The sequence below is a fragment of the Paroedura picta genome, chromosome 14 (assembly GCF_049243985.1).
Source record: "Paroedura picta isolate Pp20150507F chromosome 14, Ppicta_v3.0, whole genome shotgun sequence".
Taxonomy (NCBI): domain Eukaryota; kingdom Metazoa; phylum Chordata; class Lepidosauria; order Squamata; family Gekkonidae; genus Paroedura; species Paroedura picta.
In genome coordinates, this window is record NC_135382.1 from 36,208,672 (window position 1) to 36,230,856 (window position 22,185).

The 22,185-nt window shown below is 47.5% G+C and overlaps 1 protein-coding gene and 1 long non-coding RNA gene across 7 annotated transcripts; one reads left to right on the forward strand and one right to left on the reverse strand.

The window, feature by feature from the left end:
- Positions 1 to 259: 259 nt before the first annotated feature.
- AKTIP (AKT interacting protein) lies at positions 260 to 12,990 on the reverse strand. Of its 6 annotated transcripts, none has more exons than XM_077311015.1 (12): positions 12,610 to 12,740; positions 12,007 to 12,246; positions 7,981 to 8,099; positions 6,433 to 6,638; positions 5,647 to 5,711; positions 5,425 to 5,525; positions 4,265 to 4,353; positions 4,073 to 4,171; positions 3,603 to 3,710; positions 3,069 to 3,129; positions 1,666 to 1,830; positions 260 to 527 (listed from the first exon to the last, which is right to left on the reverse strand). In XM_077311015.1, exons 3-11 carry the CDS (start codon positions 8,020 to 8,022, stop codon positions 1,681 to 1,683), a joined length of 921 nt encoding a protein of 306 aa, XP_077167130.1. In that variant the 5' UTR covers positions 8,023 to 8,099; positions 12,007 to 12,246; positions 12,610 to 12,740; the 3' UTR covers positions 260 to 527; positions 1,666 to 1,680. The 6 variants fall into 6 exon arrangements, with proteins under 6 accessions (XP_077167130.1, XP_077167131.1, XP_077167127.1 ...); XM_077311016.1 differs by lacking the exon at positions 12,610 to 12,740 and adding an exon at positions 10,157 to 10,282 and having other exon boundaries at positions 12,007 to 12,572; XM_077311012.1 differs by lacking the exons at positions 12,007 to 12,246; positions 12,610 to 12,740 and adding an exon at positions 12,857 to 12,990.
- Positions 12,991 to 13,149: 159 nt separating this feature from the next.
- LOC143823444 (uncharacterized) lies at positions 13,150 to 18,690 on the forward strand. The gene is made up of 3 exons (XR_013226484.1): positions 13,150 to 13,205; positions 15,826 to 15,898; positions 18,463 to 18,690. It is a non-coding gene; the product is annotated as an uncharacterized LOC143823444 (long non-coding RNA).
- Positions 18,691 to 22,185: the final 3,495 nt, after the last annotated feature.

Sequence of the window (22,185 nt, forward strand, 5' to 3'; positions counted from 1 at the left end):
CAAAGTATCTCCCGCCTGCTCTTTTAAAGTTAAAAAAACAAACAAAAAAAAAAACAACCACCTAGTCCCGGAAGGAAAATAATAATTAAAATAAGCTTAAGAGTAACCCACTTTGGAACCTCAGCATACAAGAACCGGGGGCATGAGCCACCCCAGGCAGATTTTGCTACCGAAAGCCCAGCCAAGTTTTGAGCTGCTTCCCCAACTTGCAGGCTGTAGTTAAAACATGTTTTCAAAAAACATGAGAAGTCCAAGCCAATCCATCTGAGTGGGTTTACTCGAGTCACCTCTAGCATTTTTACTCTTTACTAATCCAAAGTCAAGAAGGAAAAAAAAATTCCGCCGCTTTGCCGTCTGGTTACATTCCCTTTCCCTGCAGAAAAGTGTTGAGTGCTTTTTCTTGCCCCGTCTTCACAAGCTTAAGTCGGCAGGGTCTTCTCCTCTTTGCTGAAAGGCTGAACCGAGCCAGGCTTCACCCACGACAGGCCGGACACCGGCATGCTTTTGCCCTGCTGATCCTCTGGCTTCTAGGAAGGGGGAGGAAAAGAACCAATCAGCAGCTTAGGGATCCCCCCCCCCACTCTGATGTAAGGCAGCATCCTAAAGCCATTCGACAATTAAGGTTTTGAACCGAAACTTACTCAGAAGAATCTGGGGTGTGTTGTGTATTATATGTGGAAACTACCATCAAATGTTAATTTTTTAAAGTTGTTTCATTCTAACAGACTAGACACTAAGACTGATGAAAATTCAAGCAGGGATCCTCTAGAGCAGGGGTAGTCAACCTGTGGTCCTCCAGATGTCCATGGACTACAACTCCCATGAGCCCCTGCCAGCGTTTGCTGGCAGGGGCTCATGGGAATTGTAGTCCACGAACATCTGGAGGACCACAGGTTGACTTCCCCTGCTCTAGAAAGCCAGCATAGTTTGGTAGATAACAGTGGCAACTTCTAATCTGACGAGCTGGTGGGTTTGATTCCCCACCCAGCCAGCAGGGTGACCTGATAGTGCAGCTCTCACAGAGCAGTTTTGTCAGAACTCTCTCACTCCCGCCTACCTCACAGGATGTTGTGGGGAGGGAAGGCAAATGTAAGCCGCTTTGGGACCCTTTTGGATAGTGAAAAGCAGGGTATAAAAACAAACTCTCCATTTTTGTATGCCCATCTTTTTCTTTAAGAAACTGGTGAAAAAGTCCTCTTTTTGGGTTGGGATGCTGCTTGGCCCTATAAACCCACAGGGGAGGCAAGCTTCAGTTGAAATAGCCAGGAGTATTTAAAACGAGATTTGTCACAGTGATCAGTTATTTGAAGTAGTGAGTCATGATATATGTCCTTTTACGCTTTTCAGATTATGGTGAGCCTAATTAAAGGTTTCTGTGCTTTTCCTGTGTTCCAAATCTTGGTTTTAGGCCAGTCCATTGCCCAACCCCACAAACAGACAAGACCGTTCATTCCAGGGCTTTTGCCAAAACATGCACCTTTCTGTTCTCCAGGGGCACCTTGATCAAGCAATATTGAGGCAGAGTCCTTCAAGACCCCTTACAACTGTAGGAGGGGCCCCAACTGTATTAGGTAATGGACTGCCTGAAACATAATGCCCAAAACAATATATCACCGGAAGGAGCTCAGACACGCTGCCCAGAAAGAGGGCCATCTGAATTCTTACCTGACAACGGTCTGGTCATATTATGGTCATCCACCAGTCTGAGTGAGTGAGGGAGTAGGCCCCACACTCTGAGGATGGAGGCAGCTCGGATGAGGGTTTGGGGGAGTAAGAACACCCTCCCAACCCTGGAAGGAATTCCAGAACCCTAAAGATATGCATGTAACCCTAGCAATGATAAAAAAGGTAATATTAATCCTCTCCAGACTGGTGGATGAGCCAGTTAAAGAAGAATAGTATTGAAAAGAGGGAAGAGTTAACTCTTAACTAGGGATGTGCAAAGAAAAAAATCACACCATATTTTGGGTGTTCAGATACACTGAACCTGAATGTTCAGTGTACATACCAATTTAGGGTTTCCAAAAAATCCTGAATTTAATACCAGTATGGTACTTAAATTCAGGATTTTTTGGAAACCCTACATTTTTTCAGCTCCATTATGGGGACCATTATAATCACTGGTCCCCATAGGGTATATGGTATTTAAGGCACTGGGAGGGGACTGTTTGAGGTAGGGATACTAAATTTGTACTACAGCTACTGATATCTCTCCTCAAAAAGCTCCCCTCCAGTTTCAGAAAGATTGGGTGCCCCCATCCTCCATTGGGTTCAATGGAAAGAGGGGAGTTTTTTAAGGGATCATGGGCCCTTTAAATGCCTTCTCCGAGTGATAAGTTTATCTCAAAGCATTTAAAGGAACTGCAACCCTTTAAATGCAACTATCCAGTCATCCTGAAAAATCGTGAATATTTTCAAGGCTTATTCATTTTGGATAGCCAAAAGAAACACCCAAATCTATATCCAGCTGAAAGAATGTTTGGAAAATACCAATAAGGTTTCTTTCTGATTTTTTTGGGCTCAGATATAGGTGAATTCACACTCCTAGAGTTAAGCCATCAACACTGATCCAAAAAAGAACTCTGAATTCTTTAAAAGCCAAGTTAACACATGCCTTTCCAGGGTAAAGTAAGGAGAACCAAATTCCTTATTTTATACATCACGCCTGGAGTTTATTAGACAGCAGATAAACCGTGCAAGCTGAGCTACTCTCTAATGCAGGGGTAGTCAACCTGTGGTCCTCCAGATGTTCGTGGACTACAATTCCCATGAGCCCCTGCCAGCAAATGCTCATGGGAATTGTAGTCCGTGAACATCTGGAGGACCACAGGTTGACCACCCCTGCTCTACAGCACACAAAATTTTCCAGCAGCGCTTAAAGAGGGACTCGTACACTCAGGATCCTAGTTGGCCTACAGTTTTGGGAAACACGCCAACCTCCGCACCTGTCCAGCGTTTTACGTCTCACGTTAGTACTGTTGTCGTTTTTCTGACAAAGAAGCCGTTTTGCTCTTTTGTTTCCTTATGGCTCACGTAACTACCGTCAACAAGCAGGTCCTATTCCATACCTTCTGGCTCAACATCTTCTCTCTAGCTTCGTCATGTACAGCTGGATTCCACGGTGAAAAACTGAAAATGCAAGCAGGATACAAATCGGTTGTATTGCGAGATTTCACCACCTCAGCAAAGGGGGCGTTGTGACAGGCATTGTAAAATAGCTTGATATCACGGACTGAAAAATAACTGAGGATGCAAATGCTTTTCTTTAAGCAGAACTAGGAAGGAATGTGAAATATACAGCCTTGATTGAAGGCCAGTAGCACTTCACAGACCAACGAGCCTTTCACAGTATGAGTTTTCAAGCCGGCAGTCCGCGCATGCGCGTTTGCGCTGGGGCTGCTGTACGTGTGCGGGGCCCCAGGCCGCCCTCTCCCGCCACTCCAGAGCAGCGGTCCGCGGCAACCGGAAGGTTGCGGGCCATTGGTTAAGACAACCCAATTCACCGGCATCCGTGGCGGAAATCTGCCTAGGGTGGGGTCATCGTGACAAGGCTGTGCCAGGTTAGAAGTTGAATACACCATCTGTGCCCAGGAATTCCTTACCTAATTGCGTAGGGGTCCTCTATTTTCGGTGGCTCAAATAAGTGACTGCTGCAAAGCCTGATGCTGTCGACCACCTTGCTTTTGAAAAGTTGGATGTCCTTTTCGTATCTATGACAGCAGCGAGCAAAACAAAACATGCTTTTGAGACTGTGGGCTCAGTGGCGGGACCTCTGCTCAACATGCAAAAGATTCCAGGTCCAAACCCACCCAACCCCCAGCATCTTTGCAGGGCGATGGGCCGGATCTCAGTCTGAGACCTTGGAGAACGGCTGCCAGCCCGAGTAGACCAGCTTTTCTCAACTTTTTTACCACTGAGTAACCCCTGAAACATTCTCCAGGCTCTGAGAAACCCCAGAAGTGGTGTGATGGTGTAGAATAGGGTTGGGAAGCACAGTTATGTACATGCCTAGGTCAGGCTAGCCCAGGCCCTCCAAATGAACCTCGCCAACCGTCCCCAACCAGAAACTTACAGCACTGCAGCCTCAGGGTTTGAAGGGCAGGTGGTGTCGATCTTATAAAAAATTCTGCGGGCGTACATGAGGATCTGCCATATGTGGTTATGGTTTCGCCTTCAGGGAAGAGAAGCACAAGAAAACCATTGTGAGTGGGCGGGCCGCTGCAACAAAAATTCTGCTTCCAGAGCTGAGCCGCACCCCACTGACCTCCACTTGGCAAAGGCTTTTTTCACATCCAGTTCACCCGACACAGGATCAACTAGTGGGTTGAAGACGGGCAGGTCGAAGACCAAGCGCTTAAAAACAGGAGGAAAGAGAAACTTTAGAATCCGGCTTGCGCAGGGCCAGGCACCCAAAAAGAAAAACACGATGAACAGTTTTGCCTCTTGGTCTCCTGGGAGATGTTGGCATAAGCCACAAAACTATTCCCCCTTCCTTCCAAGGAGCTTAGGCTGCCATAAGTGGTTTACGGACTCTTGTTTCAATTTTTTCCTCTGAACAAGCCTGCGAGGTAGGCTAGGCTGAGAGAATGTACCCACCTTCAGGTCTCCCAGTGAGCTTCAGGGGTTATCAGCCATAGGGACTAAAGATAACCTCCACGATCAGAAGTAGTAAACCTCAGAATACCGGTGGGCCAGGGGGAAACTTCCAGGGAGGCCCTCGGCCAGAGGAACTGGTTGGCTACTCTGTGCGACGAGGTGCTGAACTAGATGGACCACTGGTCTGATCCAGCCAAGCTCTTCTGATGTTCTTATGAAGGCCTCAGCCTCTATGCCTGTAGTTGGCCCTACAGAGGAATTAATTGGCCACTGTGCGAGACAAGATGTTGGACCAGATGGATTATTGGTCTGATCCAACAGGGCTCTTCTGATGTTCTTAGGATGCCTTGGTCGCTATGCCCTGTTTTTGGCCTTCTAGAGGAACTGGTTGACCAATGCTGGCCTAGATGGACCGGTGGTGTGATCCAGCGGTAATTTTATTCCTGTCTCACTGGTCCTAGCCTGATTACATCAGATGCCCTTTTTGAGCAATGCACCATTCCCATTGAACAACATGCTAGTCAACTATTAATATGAGGCACACCACTTCTTAGCAAGTTGGAATTTAGGAACGGACTTCTGGGAGGGGAAAAAAATTATAGCTATGCCCTATTTGATTGAGTGTGAAGAAGAGAGCCGATGCCAACGGAGACGCTTCTCCTTGGTGGTCTCCCATCTGACTACTGGCCAGGAAGACCCTGCTTAGCTTCTGAGATCTACCTACCTTGGCCTAGCCTGGGCTATCCAGGTCAGAGCTTCTCAACTAGGACTGCGCAAAGCGGCCGAAGCGCACAGCCCTATTCCCAGCCGTTGCCCTCCTCTACTTACTGGGCAGTCGCCATCTGGATAGTTGTCAGGGATGTAGACTGTAAACTTAAACACGCCGTCCTGATACAGGCCGTGCCGAATAAATATGACTCCAAACCACACTGGGGACAGAGAGGAGAGGAAAAATAAAAATTGTGAGCTGATGAAACTGAAGAAAGCTTTATGGTTGGGAAGGAACTGCCCCCACCCTCCCCACCAAACAAAAGTTACACCCAAACTTACTTAACGCTGACTGGTAAGAAGGCTGGATGTAGACCCCTGGCAGCTTCTGCTTCACCACCAGAGTACTGCATAAAAACCAAAATTGGTTAGCTGGGATGTGGATAGGGATGGCAGCCTCCAGGTGGAGCCTGGGGATCAACTGGAATTATAGCTCATTTCTAGACTAGATGGAGATGAGTTCCCCTGGAGAAAATGGCAGCTTTGGAAGATGGACTCCATAGTTCCCCTCCCTGCCTGAAACCCTGCCTTCTAGTGTCGCCCCCAAAGTCTCCAAATATTTTCCAACGCAGGGGTGGAAACCCTAGATAAGGATGTCAAATATATACGTAGACACTGTGCATCTAGCTTTCTGGCTTCCTCCTTTTTAAATAATGTTTTGCTGAAATTTTATAAGCAGTGAGATGACATGAACATTGGAAAAAATAAGAGTATAAGAGCTGCAGAGAAGATGAAAGGTAAAAGAAAATATATTAAGCTTCCCATTTTTCGGCCACAGAAACCTGCAAAAGTAGCCCAAAAGTTGCAAAACAGGATTCTCGCAGATGTTCCTCACTCTCAAACTATTAAAACTATTGAAGAATTCCAGCTGTGCAAAGTATCATTCCTTTCAGACCCACAGAGAAGGTCAAACCCTGGAAAACTGCCCCAGCTCAAGCAGCACAAAGGCCATTAACAGATCCCAAAGATGCTCAGAACGGAGAATGTTTCCTTTTGAGAAACAGTAGGGATTGCATGCAAACAATGCAGGCAAGACAGAACGACTTTTTCTTGTACCAACACACTTACAACTCTGCCAGGAGGGAGTACTCCAAGTAGAAAGGCCCGTATGAGGCATGCGTTCCATTTGTAGACTGTGCGGAAAGGGCAGGAGAAGCAGCTTTGGTCACCGGCACGGCGTTCTTGGGAATGGTCGGCAACTGCTTCTTCGGAGCGGAGCGAGGAGGGCTGGTCTTCGGCTCACCGGCCAGGGCTTTTTCTTCTGTTTCGGGCCTCTGGTGGAAAACAACAGAACAGGGGAGAGAAAAAACTTTCATTCCAGTGGTATTTCATGATGAAGCCTCGGGGGTTAACCACACATGGAGCTCAGACACCAAACTGAACTTTTACATGAAAATAATAATTCTGCCAGTTCTAACCTTACTAATGATATATCCGGCTGCTTTGTTGGATTTGGCTGCTCTGCAGCGGCGGAAATGGCTGAGGTCCAAGCCAGGCATCCAAACCAGCCTTGGAGATGAAGGTCAGCCTGTTTCTCAATGCCAAATATTCCCTGTGAACTGATGCCCTACTCGTCGTGGCCAGGAATTATGGTTGCTAATCTCCAGGTGGGTCATGGAAACCAGCCTTATAATGACAATTTATTTTCAGACTACAGAAAACAGTTCCCCGACAAAGTGGATGCTCTGGAGGGTGCGTTTGCTGGCATTATACCATGTTGAGCCTTGAGCCCCTTCCCTTCCTCAAACCCCTCTTGCCCCAAGCTCTACCCCCAGCCCCAAATTTCCAGGGATTCTCCCCCCTGGTGACGGCAATAGTATTCTCTCCCAAACAAGACTTTGTTTGAAAGTATAAAGTCAGGAGAATTACTCCAAGGTGGGTGAATAGCCTTAAGCAGGGTTAGTCAACCTGTGGTACACCAGATGTCCATGGACTACAATTCCCATGAGCCTCTGCCAGCCTTTCCTGGCAGGGACTCATGGGAATTGTAGTCCATGAACATCTGGAGGACCACAGGTTGACTACCCATGGCCTTAAGAACATAAGGGAGGCTATGCTGGATCAAGGTCAGTGGCATATCCAGGCCAACACTGTGTCATACAGTGGCCCAAACCCAGGTGCCTTCAGGAGGCCCACCAGCAAGGCCAGAACTCCAGAAGCCCTCCCACTGTTGCTCCCCCAACCACCAAGAACACAGAGCATCACTGCCCCAGCCAGAGTTTCCCATCCAGAAGTTGAGGCTAAGAGCCACTGATGGACCTTCGCTCCAGATGTTCATCCAATCCCCTCACGAAGCTGTCTATGCTTGGGGCTACCACCAACACTTCCTGCAGCAGAGAATTCCTTGCATTAATGACTCTTTGAGGGAAGAAGTCCTCCCTTTTTACCTGCTCTGAACGTAGTACTCGTTAAGTCTTGAAACACTTTGGGGTGACCCATAATCAGGTTGCGCTGTCAACTGGCTAGCAAAAATACCAGTTTGGGCTCCAAGTCTCCCGTTAGCAAGCGTCATTCAACTCCACTGTTTTGCACATAGTTGGGGGCACAGGAATTTACTCCCCCAATACATTTGCTTCGTCAAAAGTGTTCTGCCTTGGGTTACCGTGCATACTCTACCTTGCGTGCAGAACTCGAGGACATGCTCCAGAAGGGATTCATAACGTGTCTTCCAAGGAGAGGATGGTTAATCTCCCTAGGCCTCCCTACTGAATGGTGTTCTGGAGAGGCTTCTTATTCTGGAAAGACAAAGAGACATGGATCAACATGGCACCCTCTTGTCATATGGTGACACCACAATAGGCCACATCTTGCAGCCGGTCTCCTGGACTTTCAGTTAACTGGCCGTCCTTTCTTAATTGCGGCTGGAACCAAACGCTGTCCAAAACAGACGTCTCTCTTGTGGCCACGTACTTAATACCTGTGGCGTTTCCCGTATCTCAGGAAATACGAACAGTAAGAGCAAAAGACAAACACCTGCCAGCTTTGACACCAAATGCTGCTGGGGACCTGACACAACCATCCTCTTAGGTAACAACATTGTGGTCCGAACACAATCCTCAGGCAAAAAAGGCCTGGGAAATAGCCACACAGCACGCGTGAGCAGCCTTCTACCTAGAATCATATCACAGGTGTTTATAAACCTAGATAATACATTTCCTGCTTTCTCCCAACTAAAATGAAAGCAGCTGAATTGGCCCCAGTCCTGACCTGCTCTTTGCCTATGAATCGGCATGTGCTGGGCTTTGTTATTCAGCAGTCCGTTCCACACCGGCGAATTCTATTGTGCTCGGGGATGCTGGCAAGCTCCAGAGAGCCGTCTCATTTCCAGCATGACTGTTAACCCATTCTCCCACAGGCCTAGCCACCTTGAGGGAACTTAAGGACCCAGCAGGGATCTGGTCTCCCATCTTAGTCCAATGCTACCCGTGATTTGTTAAGAAAGTCTTAACTTGGAAAGCCAGCTTGGCGTCATGGTGAAGAGCGGCAGCCTCTAACCTGGAGAACCGGGTTCAATTCCCCACTCTTCCTCCACATGCAGGCAACTGGGTGACCTTAGGCCAGCCACAGTCCTGATAGAGCTGTTTCCACAGAGCCCTCTCAGCCCCACCTACCTTACGGGTGTCTGTTGTGGGGAGAGGAAGGGGGGGAAGGCGATTGTCTGCTGCTTTGAGACTCCTTCGGTGGTCAAAAGTGGGGTACAAAAACCAGCTCTTCACTTCGATGGTGCAAATATCTAGCTGCCCGCCTTTTATTTCAGCTCATTGCTACTTTGCTTTCCTCCTAGTTCGGTGGCTGAAGGGGCTTATCTTCTCCTCTCCCTCATTTTGTCCTCACACCTGCCCGGATTAGCTTAGAATGTGTCAATGGCCTGGAGCCACCCATCAAACTTTTGGGGCAGAGGAGGGATCCAAGCTCCGGTCTCCTAGGCCAGCGTTCTAACCACAGCACTGCACTGGGGCCCTTAAAGGCACAGTACGTTTTGCAAAGAACACGGGGACTCAACGAACATAGCCATGCCAAGGTTTACACCGGGCACAGACGCAGGAAGCCATTCTGATGCGTAGCAGCCATTCACGTCCGTGTCGCTCACCCAGGGCAATGACCGCCATTGTCAAAAGATGCACCCGTCATCAAAACTTGGGTGATTCAAAACCTTTGGCCGACCCCCCTTCCCTCCTACTAGTTATATATACCCTTTGCAAGCATCACATACACTGCGCCGTCCTCGGGAGGCATGAGCTCACCTCCCGAGCACGCCACGTAAAAATAGGCCAGTCAGAGGCCGCCAACTGGTTAGACTCGTCTGCCAGCTTTGCAATAAACAACGCCGACACACCTCCTTTAACTACTTCCTAGGGGAGCGCTTCTCAAACGTCAAGCCCTGGATGTTCTCCTGCCTCCATCTTCCGATCCTTTCATTAGGCGGCTTATTTTTCGCCGGGACTAAATGGGCCGGAGGAAACGGCAGGCAGTTCGGATGGTTCACGCAGCTCAGACAGACCCCAAAGGGAGTTGGGAACAAGGAGAACAGTTCAGGCGCAAGCAAAAAAAAAAAAAGAAGACACTGTTTGGGTTTTTTAAACAAGCATGGAAACTAAAGCTACAGCATTAAAGCCAGTCCAGGGTGTACTTTGGCAGCAAACATTCCATGCCTTTGGTGGAGATAAGCCATCCTGCTAGCTTCTACTGAGGGAGACATAATAAAATCAGAGTCCAGTAGCACCTTTAAGACTAACAAAGATTTATTTTCAAGGCGTGAGCTTTCGAGTGCAAACAGCAAAGAGACCCTTACTGTCAGAATCTGCCCCAGTTCTCATGACCGAGGTTGAAAGCCTAAGATTCCAGAGGGTTTAGTCACCAAATCAGCGGGTGACTGGACGAGATGCTATGTGCCCCAGCTCATCGAGAAGCCACATGCCTGAAAAAGAAAGATGCCAACTGCATGATAGGCCAAGGCATAGCATGGACAAGAACCTCTATCGGAAATTTATGAGCAGACTGTGATCATTACCCAAAATAGATGTGTGCTTCAGCACAAGACCCTTTAAGCAGGGATCCCCTGTGCCCACTGAAGCTTTCTGTGTGAAGCTGATGCAACCATCAACCTTTTAAAAATTCCACACTCTGGCCTCCAAGGGATTGAGGATACAGAGTTTTTCCCTTGCCCCACAACGACCCTGTCGGGTAGGTTCAGCTGAGAATAACATGCCCAAAGTCATCCAGCCGGGCTCTGGATGAGGCAAAGGGGATTGAACCCAACCTTCCTGATCTAAATACCAATAGTAGGGCTACTGCACTGCAGTGACTCTCAGTTCCACACTCAGACGAGGGATGATACTCATTGTTTGCACCTGGCTCCCTTATTGTCCCCAAGCCTGCAGCCAAAGGAAGCACCTTTCTTTAGTAGCTTTCCCCCAACCTAATGGCATTTAAAAGGCAATAGCTTACAATCTACTTATTCTTAAAGAAAGTCTTCACCTTCCACTGTCAACTACCTGGGACCTTTCCCAAATTTTCTAGCTACCCCTACGTGTTCTCTCTCTTCACTGGGCAAAGAGCTGCCAACTCAGCACAGCAAAACCCCAGGCTCCACTTTACAAAATGGTTTTCTGGTGGCGTCAGCTTTTCATTGTCCTTCCTTACCTGCAAGATGTCCCACACCTGTGCTTCATCTCCAGCTAAAGAAAGCATCTCTTCCTACAGACCCCTGTCTTTATCCTGCCCCTATTTTTAACCTGGCGTACTTATAAGGAAATCAGAACAGTTAATATGGTTCTCTGTTTTATCCTCAAATGAACCTGGGATATATGTGTGCTTCCCTTTGGTTGAAGGGAAGCCCAGGGCCACCCCAGTGAGTTTCTTGGCAAAGTGATGATTTGAACTCAGGTCTTCCTGTCCCTAGCTCAACACTGTCGCCATTAAACTGTGCTGAGTCCACCAGTGAAAAAGAGAAAAGCCAGGCTAGAAAAATAGATCTTCATCAAGCCCTTCATCAATAGCCTTCTGACAGACAAAGCTCTTCTTGTTGGATTTTAAGGGGACAAGTCTCCCTCCCAGTGGTCAAACTGCAACTTTAAAAAGCACACGACCCTGTTCAACGCACCCTACTTCTTTAAACACAAAAGACAACGTGGCTTTACCCCTATGCCTCTGAACCAGCAATCTGGCAGGCAGCCATTTAACAGGTGCAGTATTTTTGCTCATGGGAAGGAAGCCGCACCTGCTGGGCTCCAGCTTAGCAGGCAGCAGGGCCAATGCTGTGTTGCAGGAGCTCAACAGGTGAGGGTATCATCAGCTTACCCCCGTGTAAGGGTAAAAGGCACTCCTATTATGCAAGACCACAAGAGGGTCCAGGCCACAGGGCCCTCACCCCACTTACCCAAACTGAAAACAAAGAGTCACACACCAAGTTCTCCTTTATCATCTCAAAGGCATTTAAATATGGGAGCATGTCCACACTCATGCAGGTACTTTCTCTTTTTATACCTTCCCAACCGCACTTCCTCGCCCCCCACCTCCCATTGGCTGAGAGGCGGGGCTTACAATTTACACCTGTCTGCCTTGGGGGTTAATGCCTTTAAAAGAAAACAGAAGTTACAGGATAATACAGGATAACAAAAGCAAGAAGATACATTTTCACACCTGTTTAGCTTCCTGTCCACTTTTAGCATGTCAAGTGTGAAGTCAGCTGTTTCTGCAAAACTGTTGGGTTTTCCGCCCAAAACCACATATAAACCTTTGACCTTCGGCTTCTTAAAAAAAACATCCGTGGGCACCCCCTGCTTGCGGTTTTGTCTTTGTTTGGTGCAGAGGGGGAAATGGAGCTTATCCAGCATTTAATGTGTCCTTGACAGACCTATGCTTGACAGCTGTTAAGCAATGCTGCACGATGGGTACAGAAAGAAAAGGCTTCTATTGTCTATTTGCAACATAGACCCTGAAAAACCATCTCTCATTATCACAAGCCAAGGGAATTTCTCCTTTCTTCTCTGCCACCCCTGTTGAACTTCTGCCTGCCAGCCTGCTGGTGGGAAACTGCGGGCGCGGCGAAAGCTCCTCTCTCCTACCGCCTGCGCCTCGGGACGGGCAGCAATTCGACAGGGGCAGCTGCCTGCCACGCCCCGCCTCCCCCCCGGGGAACCCAGCTCCACCCGCCGAACTTCGGCCTGAAAAAGGGCCAACGCTGCAATGCAGCACCCTCGGGCCGGCCGGCCTCCCTCCTTCCCTTCGCCACCCGAAGCAGACCTGCAGCCTCCACCGCGGAGAGCCTCCAGCGCAGGCCGGGCTGTCAGCTCGAGCAAACGCGTTCCAGGGATATATAGGGAGGGGAGAAGAGGTGGCCCTGAGCGGCCACCGTAGATGAAGTTAGCGGCCTGTGCGGCGCATGCGCGCTTCCCATGCCTCGCCACTTCCCACCGCCTATTGGCGCAGCGCGTTCGGAGCCGGGTAACCGGCCCCTTTCCCCGCCCCTTTCCACGCCCCCTCGGCTCACCCGCCTCGGTGCCCCTCCTCCTCCTCCCTGGTTAGCCTCATCTGGCCTCGTCTCCCTCGCCCGACTGGCGCTCCCTTCGGCCGAGGCCGAGCGCTCGCCTATTGGCCAGGGCGCGGGCCAATCGCATGCCAGGCCCTGCCCTTTTGTGACTCCGCGCCAGCCTATCGACGCCGCTCGTCCCTTGTGAAGGCCGCCCCCTGGTTGCTAAGCGACGCCTCCGTGCCCAGCGCCGGCTCGGGATTGGATGCCCTCAGCGGTCCGCTTGGATGGGCGGGGAAGGTGGGAGGGGCCGAGTTAGGGGCCGGAGGTTGATTGACGGGAACAGTGACCTATCGATGCCCGGGAGGAGGTATTAAATGACAAGTGGCCTCGCCTATGGTAGGGCGGGGTTTGAGGCGGAAGGGGTTGGGGTCACGTGATGGTCAGGGGTCGTTGGGGGTGCTTCGTTTTATTTAATTATATTACTTTAAAATTTTATTTTACTGTTCATTCTCACAGCCCCAGCGTGGCAAATTGATGGTGACTGGGAGGGGATGTAGAGGGGCTGGAGTGTCACTCTAGGAATTAGGTTTCTCTAGGACTCTATGGTATATCATCGAGTCTGCCCTCCACTTAGCAACCAGCATTAATGTGGGACAGAATGGCTACATCCCTTCACGGGCCCTGTTCCCCACATGGAAGAGTTTCAGGAAGAAGAGAGAGGCCACAAATGCTGGCTAGCAGGCCTTTATCCATCCCCTGTCTGTCAGCATCCGACCTAGCTTCCGAGGTCCATGCAACAGTCTCCTCCAGGCTGGATTACTGCAACTTGCTCTATGTGGAGCTACCCTTGAAGCTTCTCTGAAAGCCCAAACTGGTCTTTATCAGGACCCAGTGGAGAACTCATATTCCACCCAGTTGCACTGGTTCCAAACTGGGACCATCATAGCTGCAGGACTACCTCCCCCATTCAACACACACACTGGTCCCCAACAGGGTCCCAAGCCTTAAGAATATCAAACTGGCCTAAGCCAGCGGCGGCCGGTGGCAGCAGAACCATAACAGTGGCTGCCTCCACACTGCCTCCAGATTGTTGTGCGCCTGTGCACGTGTCCCCACACATGCACACACCACTCCCACTGCCACCACCGCTGCAGTTGGGGTCATGGCACTACGGCAGTTGAGAACTGCTGATCTAGTCCCTTCTTGAAGTTGTCTATGCTTGTAACTGCCACCATTTCCTTCAGCACTGAATTCCACATGTCAATTTGTACCTTGCCTCTTCTCCCCAAAAGGGAAAAGGTGGCTTACCTTGCTCTCTGCTCCTCTATTTTATCCTCACAACAACCCTGTGAGGAAGGTGCGAGTGCTTAACTAGCCCAAGACCACTCAGAAGGTTTGGACTCAAAACCTAGATCTCTCCAAGCTGATACTTTTGCCACTGCATCGCACTGCCTCACAATCAGAGAACTGTGCCCAGCAACAACACGATTGAGGGTAAGGAGAAGGGAAGGACTGCGGTGTAGGGTAGCCATACACTTCTCCGTGCCTCCAGGCCTCGCTAGCTTCAGTGGGAAAAAGAGGTAGAGAGTGATGTCATGCATTAAAGTGCAACGCTACTTACAGTTTTTTCTAGAAATGAGGTCACCATAAATTCACATGCCTTGATGGTTCATAGAAGAACGACTCCCTAGAGTGTCATGATTTCATTTCCTGGTGTTCATTGGAAGTGGCATTACATTGTGCTGCATCGCTCCCTGCCCCCCCCCCAAAAAAAAGATTCCCTCTGGATCATGCCCAAAGACGCAGTCTTCCCACGTGTTTCCAGAATTGCAAAGGAATGTGAAAAGTATTTTGAAATTATTTAATTTTAGGATCTACATAGCACCACTAGGGGGTGTTCTGCCGCTGCTCTATTGGCAAAATAAAAAATCTCCCTGAGCTGTTCTGACCAGTGACAGGATGGACCTTGCAAAAAACAAAACAAAACAACTGTCAAAGATGATTTTGGGCAATGATTATTTTCTCACAAGTTGGTCATCTCAGATGCATATTGTTCATTTGTTCATCCTTTAAGGCAAACAGTATTTCCAGGTTAATTTTGTTTTCTGTGTAATTAACATCATTCCTTGAGCTGCTCACAGGTTTGAAACTTAACAGAACTGATAGAGGCTGTAGTTTGGCCTTCCGGTTCACTTGAAGAAGCTGCCATTTTCTCCAGGGGAACTCATCTCTGCAGTGTAGAGATCAGTTTTACTTCTGGGAGAACTGCAGACCCAACCTGAGGTTGGTACCCTCTGTCCCCAGCATAGCCTTTTTGGGGGTCGGGGGTGTCACAAGGAACCCCGCCTACGTTTTTCACCTGCAGAAAATCGAGCTGGATATAACCTCCAATTTTACAACCAGAAGTTTGATGAAGAAGCAGAACCCAAACAGTGTGTGGAGCATCGCCAGCCTTTGTCCAATTATTTACCATTGAGAAATCCTTGAAACATTCTTCAGGTGTCAAGTAATTCCAGAAGTGGGACGATCATGCAGAACATGGTTGGGAAGCAGAGCTGTGGACACACCCACCGGGGGCCCCTCCCCTTCCCACCCCTTCCAGGCCCATCACTGGCCATTTTGGGAGGAGGGGGGGTCAACATGACCATATATGGTCATATCACCCAATAAATGTTTAACACATTTTAAAAATATATTAAAAATTAATTAATTCCATCTCTTCCAGGGTATGTCAAGAATCCCCAGGGTTTCATGAAACCCTGGTTGAGAGAGGCTGCATTATAAGCTCATTCGGTATACCTGCAGTGCTCAGCCATCAATCGTTATGTTATTCAGTACTTGATGGAACTCTAAAGAATATGCTATCCGTACTTGGAATGTAAAGAATGAAACAGAATTTTAAGACAATGTATGGGGGGGGGGAGTTGTTATTCCCTGTTGTATTTAGTTCATACAATTTAAACACAAACACCATGGTTTGCTTTTAGACTCCAACTGAATAACCTAGACTCGTCATCTTAATCTGAGGAATCCTCCGCTCTGCTTTTAGAGCACGATCAGGTACAACCGCAGGAAACACAAGTCTGGTAAACAACCTTTGATCAAGCATGTTCCATAATATAATTACCCATTTTATTTATAGGTGTAATTGTATGAGGGGTTGTAGCCAGACTGGAAACCAATTTGAGGCTGCGTTTCCAGTGAAAATTAATTTGTTGACGGAGCACAATGATACTACAAAGCACTCGTGCTTGCCTAATTTGAGAGGTGATCCGACATAACGCTGTTCTTTTCCAGCCTTTCTCCCCCTCCTCTTTACGTTTTTGTTGACTTGCATATGGAACCCGAGTTTTACGCAGAAGTCACTTGCTTGCTTTCGTCTCTTGATTACCTTCCCTGGGAAGTGACATATTAAGCAAAATTGTGGTTGATAATTTGGAAAAGGTACTTTAAAAAAAAAAGAAAAGAAATCACATTCTGATGATCAAAGCACCAAAGAAAACACTGTGGAGGTGGAATAATAAAATGTAATAAAATGTGGGCTGGGAGGGGAGGGGATCCTAAAATTATGTTTATTGGAAACACCAAAGGAATAGCTGTTAAGAGGGAAAGATCTAGTTCAGTAAGGCATGTCTCCTCAGAAGTAAGCCCCAGTAAGTGCTGCTTTGGAGCCGAGTCCTATGTTACACACACAAATATATAAGGCTGCCAAATACCAAATCAAATGATCAGCCCATCAAGGAGTCTCAGACAGAGGTCTTTCACATCACCTAATGCTGGGGACTTGAACCCAGGACCTTCCGCATGCGAAGCGGATGTTCTGCCCCTGAGCCGCAGTCCTGAAGATAGGTTTGGTCTCTTCACTGGAGTTTCGTTCCACATAAGTGCGACCAGTCGATGTGATCATGCCCTGTAGTTTTTGGAACCGGGTGACTGGATACAGGCCGCTGCTTTCAGAAGCCTCCGTCCGAAATGACCCCTCCGCCGATTAAGACTTGTCGGAATAATTGAAGGGATCGCTGGCTATGAAATCTTTAATTGGCCCTGGTAAGAACAAGAAGAGAGCTCAGTGCCCGCAACCCAAAGGCCATGAGAGCCGCCTTGCAAAAGCTGAAGGGTCTGAGCTTAACTTTTTTTCTTTCCCAGGCCCGTTTAATATTTATTTCCCCCCTCGGCTGACATGCTGTGGCTAATCAGAATGGGCAAGAAGGTTATATCGCCTAAGGCACGCGGTGTTATGCAGAAGCGCCGCATAACAATTTGATGAACAAGCAGAAGGATTTCCTTCGAGGGTACAACACAATAGGCACGGGTATCATGCGCTAGCGATGCGCCTGTTCATTTCGACCACGCCTGGGTAACTACCCTGTGACTTATGTCCGACGGTCTTATCACGTCTGGATGCTCATCTAGTCCAACATCGGCCGTGAGAGAGTTTCCCTGAAAATCCCAGAACAAGATTCTGTCCCCCTGTCTCAACCCCATTCCCTTTTGGAGGAGTTCTTTTCATAATTCTGGATTCCTGCAAACAATTTTGGATGGTAGTTAAATCGTGTGTGTGGCAAATCGGCACCTGTCGTGACTTGAGCCTCTCCCATTCCTTCGTCTAAAATATTTTCATCCCTTCGTTTCCTCAGAGGGCTTTCAACTCACACCCCTTAGGCATCATAAAGGAACAGAAAAACAGATCTGTTAAAGTTACTGAACGAAAGCCAAACAACATGGAGATCTGGATTGCACCTTGACTAAACCAAAGGGTTGCCAGCTGGCTGCTTTTTACTCCTTCTGGCTGGTAGCTGGATGGATCGCTTTCTATATAATAGAGGAAATAAGAAGAAAGCCGGGTTATAAAGTTTAGTGCTTTTTAAAGCAATGGATTTTGCTGTGCTTCACCTGTAAAGAATTCTGAAGCAGTTGGCTTGCCATCCCAGTTATTTATTTTAATGATAATGATTTTTATCTCACTTTATCTCCTTAGACCTGGCTTGCCTTCTGCCTGTCCACAGCAGGTAAACCTGGGCCCCAGTTCCTCCCCTCCAGAAACTGTGGAGTGGGAGAAAAAAATGCCATAAAAATGGCTCCCATGGTGATAATCTAGAACTTTTCATGAGTCACTGTGGTCTTTACCATAGAGATAAGAAGTTCCTAGAGCATCGCCCAGAAGTGACATCACATCCTCCCCAAACTCCTCCCTTCCCATGCACTACCCTTAAAATCCTCTATTGCTTGTGGAATCAATGCTGGTAATCCTATACAAGACTAGCAGGATCCAACAACACAACAGCACATAGCAAACTCATTAAAAAAAAACAATAACAGTCTATCAACAAGACAAAAAAGATAAAATCTATATCCTTGCTAAAAAAAATACAATATATGTTACACATACCACTGAGCCACAGCCCCTCCGCTAAAAATATTGAAATCTAAAAAGCATAGCCAAATCTGTACAAACAGGTAACTGTCTACTAGAACTATGGTGAAACAAGCTATCTACATCTATTTACAAGGTATTTTACATCTGTATTGTTACCCAGGGCATGCTATCTTCATCACTATGGCTTCGGTTTAACTCATTTTTGTAGAAAAGTCAACCCAAACTGTGTTTCAAAATATCGTTTCAGCTTCTTTGAATGTCCAACAAGGCCTCCAGAACCATGAGGATTTATTGGACTCTGAAACATTCAGGGACCTCTAGAGTCCATCAACGTTCTCTTGAAAATTTCAAGGCCCGCCAGGAAGGGACGGTGGGGGGCGACCTTCGATCTTGGTAGGAGCATTGGAAGAACCCTGAAATCAAATCCATGTTTCATATTTCTTTGAAAGGACATGATCTGTTTGAAGGACTCTGTTACAGGCATTTGGGTTTTTTAAACTTCGCATTCTATTATCCCAGAAAGACGGTGCTCCCTCCCCATTCCATTTAACACTCCATAGGCCCTCTCCATGCACAAGCTGTCCCCCCTTTTCTCCATTCCCTTTGGCAGGTCACAGTGACCAACCAGCCTGTCGTTCTAGGATGACAGGAAGTCTTAAAGGTAGCATGTACATGTACAGAACAATAAGAGTGCGTACACACTTTGATTCCCCCCCCCAAAATGAGTATTCTGGCTCTGCTCCTTTTCACCTCCTGTTAACTTTTGAACGGCTTCTTTTCATAATTCTGGATTCCTGCATCCCGGTTTCAAATGGCAGTTAAAAATGGCACACAGCTCGTCCCGACGCAATTGAGTTTGACAGCCTGGCCATCAAAACTAAAAATAAATGACTTCACATCCAAATAATAAGTTATAACAATGTTAGCCTGCATAGGAATTGCAGGAGCGGATTCAAATACAATATTAATTTTAGGGATATGAGTGAGGAGGGAAGGAGAGAGAGAGAGGCAAAGCAACAAACCCTCTTCATATAGCCAGTCTCATCTTATCCCCCAGGCAACGGGCTGCCTTTCACCTCGGTGGCTCGGCAATTATCTGGCATAATGACTGCAGTGCAAATAAGCGGGGAGATTTTATTAAACCAAACGAGCAAATCATGTGCGTCTTATTGCGGTTTGATTGACAGTGACAACTGTCGAGCAGACATGGATGCGAAGATGATAAAGCAGCTCGCAGGGAAGCTCTTGATAATGTTACTCTTGATAAAGTTGCCTTGGCAAACCTTGCTGAGTAAATAAAAGGGAAGGAAATAGGATGCAGATTAATTCACGTCATTTGCCACCCGGCGCTGGGTGGGAGGGTAGGAGGATTGCGCCGGGCGGCAGAGGGAAGGGGGGGAGAGAAGAACCTTGCGGAAGGTGCGGTACGTTGGCATTTCATCTGAATTCCAAAATTGCATTCACCAGCCACACAGACTTTACAATAATATATTAATATTAAAAGTAAAGGTCATTCCACATAACAGCTAAGCTGCCTGAGCCTCAACCTTTCCATCAGTAACAGGCTGGTGGGGGAAGGTGGAGAAGGAAATGAGACGGAAGGATCTGAATAAAGGATGGTGGGCGGGGGGGGGGGTTGTTATGGGGAAGGAACACACAACAAAGTTTGGGGGGCCGGATACAATTACAAACATCAGTTGGGGTGAGCATGGGGTGAGTGTAAATGAAATCTTGAATAAAACTTTGTCGGTCTTGAAGGCGACTCAAACTTGGTTCCGCTGCTTCAGGCCGACATGGCGACCCACCTGGCCCAGCGTGCTTGGACTTCCATGGGGAAACCAGTGGGACTGGCTGGGTTAGGTTTTCACATTGTCCGATGACTCCATGATGCACTGAACCCTGTTAGACAACCTGGTTTTAATTGATTATCAAGGAATGTGTCTTGAATGAGTCTTGTAACATCTTGTAATAGGAATTGATTCTGGGCTGCCACCTGGAAGGACATCCTGAGCCAGTTTCTTCTGGAAGCTGTACTGTGTTGCTTTGAATGGTGGATGAAAGGACCAAGGAGTATTATGACTGGCCACTAAACTTAGGCTTGCATCCACCAGCCAAGGAGAAATACCAGAGTCCATGAACCACAAGAAGCAGGCCACATCCTCACAAGCATTCTGAAGCATCTGAAAGACAATTCAAATGTTGGTGGGGCCATAACTACACGTGGTCTCTAGACTACAGAGATCAGTTCCTCCAGAAGAAATGGCGGCTACAGAGTACGGTCTCTATGATGTCACATCCCTGCTGAGCTCTCTCCCTTCTTCTCTTTTCTGGTTTTATCCCCAATTCCTGTGAATTTCCCTATCAGGAGTTCTCAACCGTAGACTGACATGAGCTTTCCTGAACATGAGAGAGTTTCCGTTTGAGGCCAATGGGTTTGACTCTATGGAAACTCAGCACCCATTCCCCTTCTGTTGGCCCTTCCAAGAAGGTGGATAGAAATAGGAATGTTATTGCTCAGATTTCTTATCGCTGATGTATTTTTCAATGCTACTAGTGTGTAAGTGAACATTATACTATATACATTGTTGGTAACTGTGATATAAACCGTGATATAAACCATGCATAGAAATTATCTACCGTTACTCGATGATAACAAACAAATCTATAAAACCGGTTGCAAAAAGTGGAAAGCTGAAACTGTGAACAAAAGTATTAAGAGCCAGTTTAGTATAGTGGTTAGGAGAATGGACTTCTAATCTGGTGAGCCGGGTTTGATTCCCTGCTCCCCCACATGCAGCCAGGTGGGTGATCTTGGGCTTGCCACAGCACTGACCGGGCAGTGATATCATGGTTTTCTCAGCCTCACCCACCCCACAGGTTGTCTGCTGTGGGGAAAGGGAAGGCGAATGTAAGCCACTTTGAAGGCGAATGTAAGCCACTCCTTCAGATAGAGAAAAGTGGCATATAAGAGCCTACTCTGCTTCTACTAGTTGGGTGTCTTATGCAGTCTAAAAAAGGTAAAGGTATCCCCCCCTGTGCAAGCACCGAGTCATGTCTGACCCTTGGGGTGACGCCCTCCAGCGTTTTCATGGCAGACTCAATACGGGGTGGTTTGCCAGTGCCTTCCCCAGTCATTACCGTTTACCCCCCAGCAGCAAGCTGGGTACTCATTTTACCGACCTCGGAAGGATGGAAGGCTGAGTCAACCTTGAGCCGGCTGCTGGGATTGAACTCCCAGCCTCATGGGCAGAGCTTTCAGACGGCTGCCTTACCACTCTGCGCCACAAGAGGCTCTTGCCTTATGCAGTCTAATGCATTTTAAATATATATATATTGTAATCTGCCTTGAGTTTCAGTGCAAAGGGTGGGCAATCAAGCAATCAATTAATTATATCAATTATATTTATTATATCAACTATATACCCATAGTTACCATCAGGAAAACCTGTGTTCATTTCTCATAAGAGCCAGTTTGGTGTAGTGATCAAGAGTGCAGGTGTGATTCCCCACTCTTCTTTTATATATAAAATAAATAAATGTATATATAAATACATATATTTATTTTTCAGATTCCCCACTCTTCTTCATGACCTTAGGCTAACCACAGTTCCCTCAAAACTCTCTCAGTTCCACCTACCTCCCAAAATCTCTCTAGTGGGAAAAGGAAGGGAAGGGGATTGTAAGTTGCTTTGAGACTCCTTTGGGTAAAGAAAAGTAGGGTATGAAAACCACCTATTCTTCATCTTCTTGCCTTGCTTCAGTCTTGTGTCACTGACAGAGACAACAAGTATTTGAAAAGCCCAGATTTTTGCCCGTGAATAGAGAAGATCATACAGGCAGCATCCAAAAACAGCCATTATACTGATTTATGCCTCTTGGCCCAGCAATTACCTTATTGAGATGGCTTCCAAAGAAGCACTTCCAAATGCTAAAAAGGTCATCCAAACCAGAAGCCAACAATCACCTCAGC

Coding starts and splice junctions, on each gene's coding strand:
- AKTIP (XM_077311012.1), bottom strand. CDS start 8,022: ATGAATCCCTTCTGGAGCATGTCCTCGAGTTCTGCACGCAAG. Junction 4,354..5,424: donor ATCCAGATGGCGACTGCCCA/GTAAGTAGAGGA, acceptor CCTGTTTTTAAG/CGCTTGGTCTTCGACCTGCC. Junction 3,711..4,072: donor AACCCTGAGGCTGCAGTGCT/GTAAGTTTCTGG, acceptor CTGCTGTCATAG/ATACGAAAAGGACATCCAAC.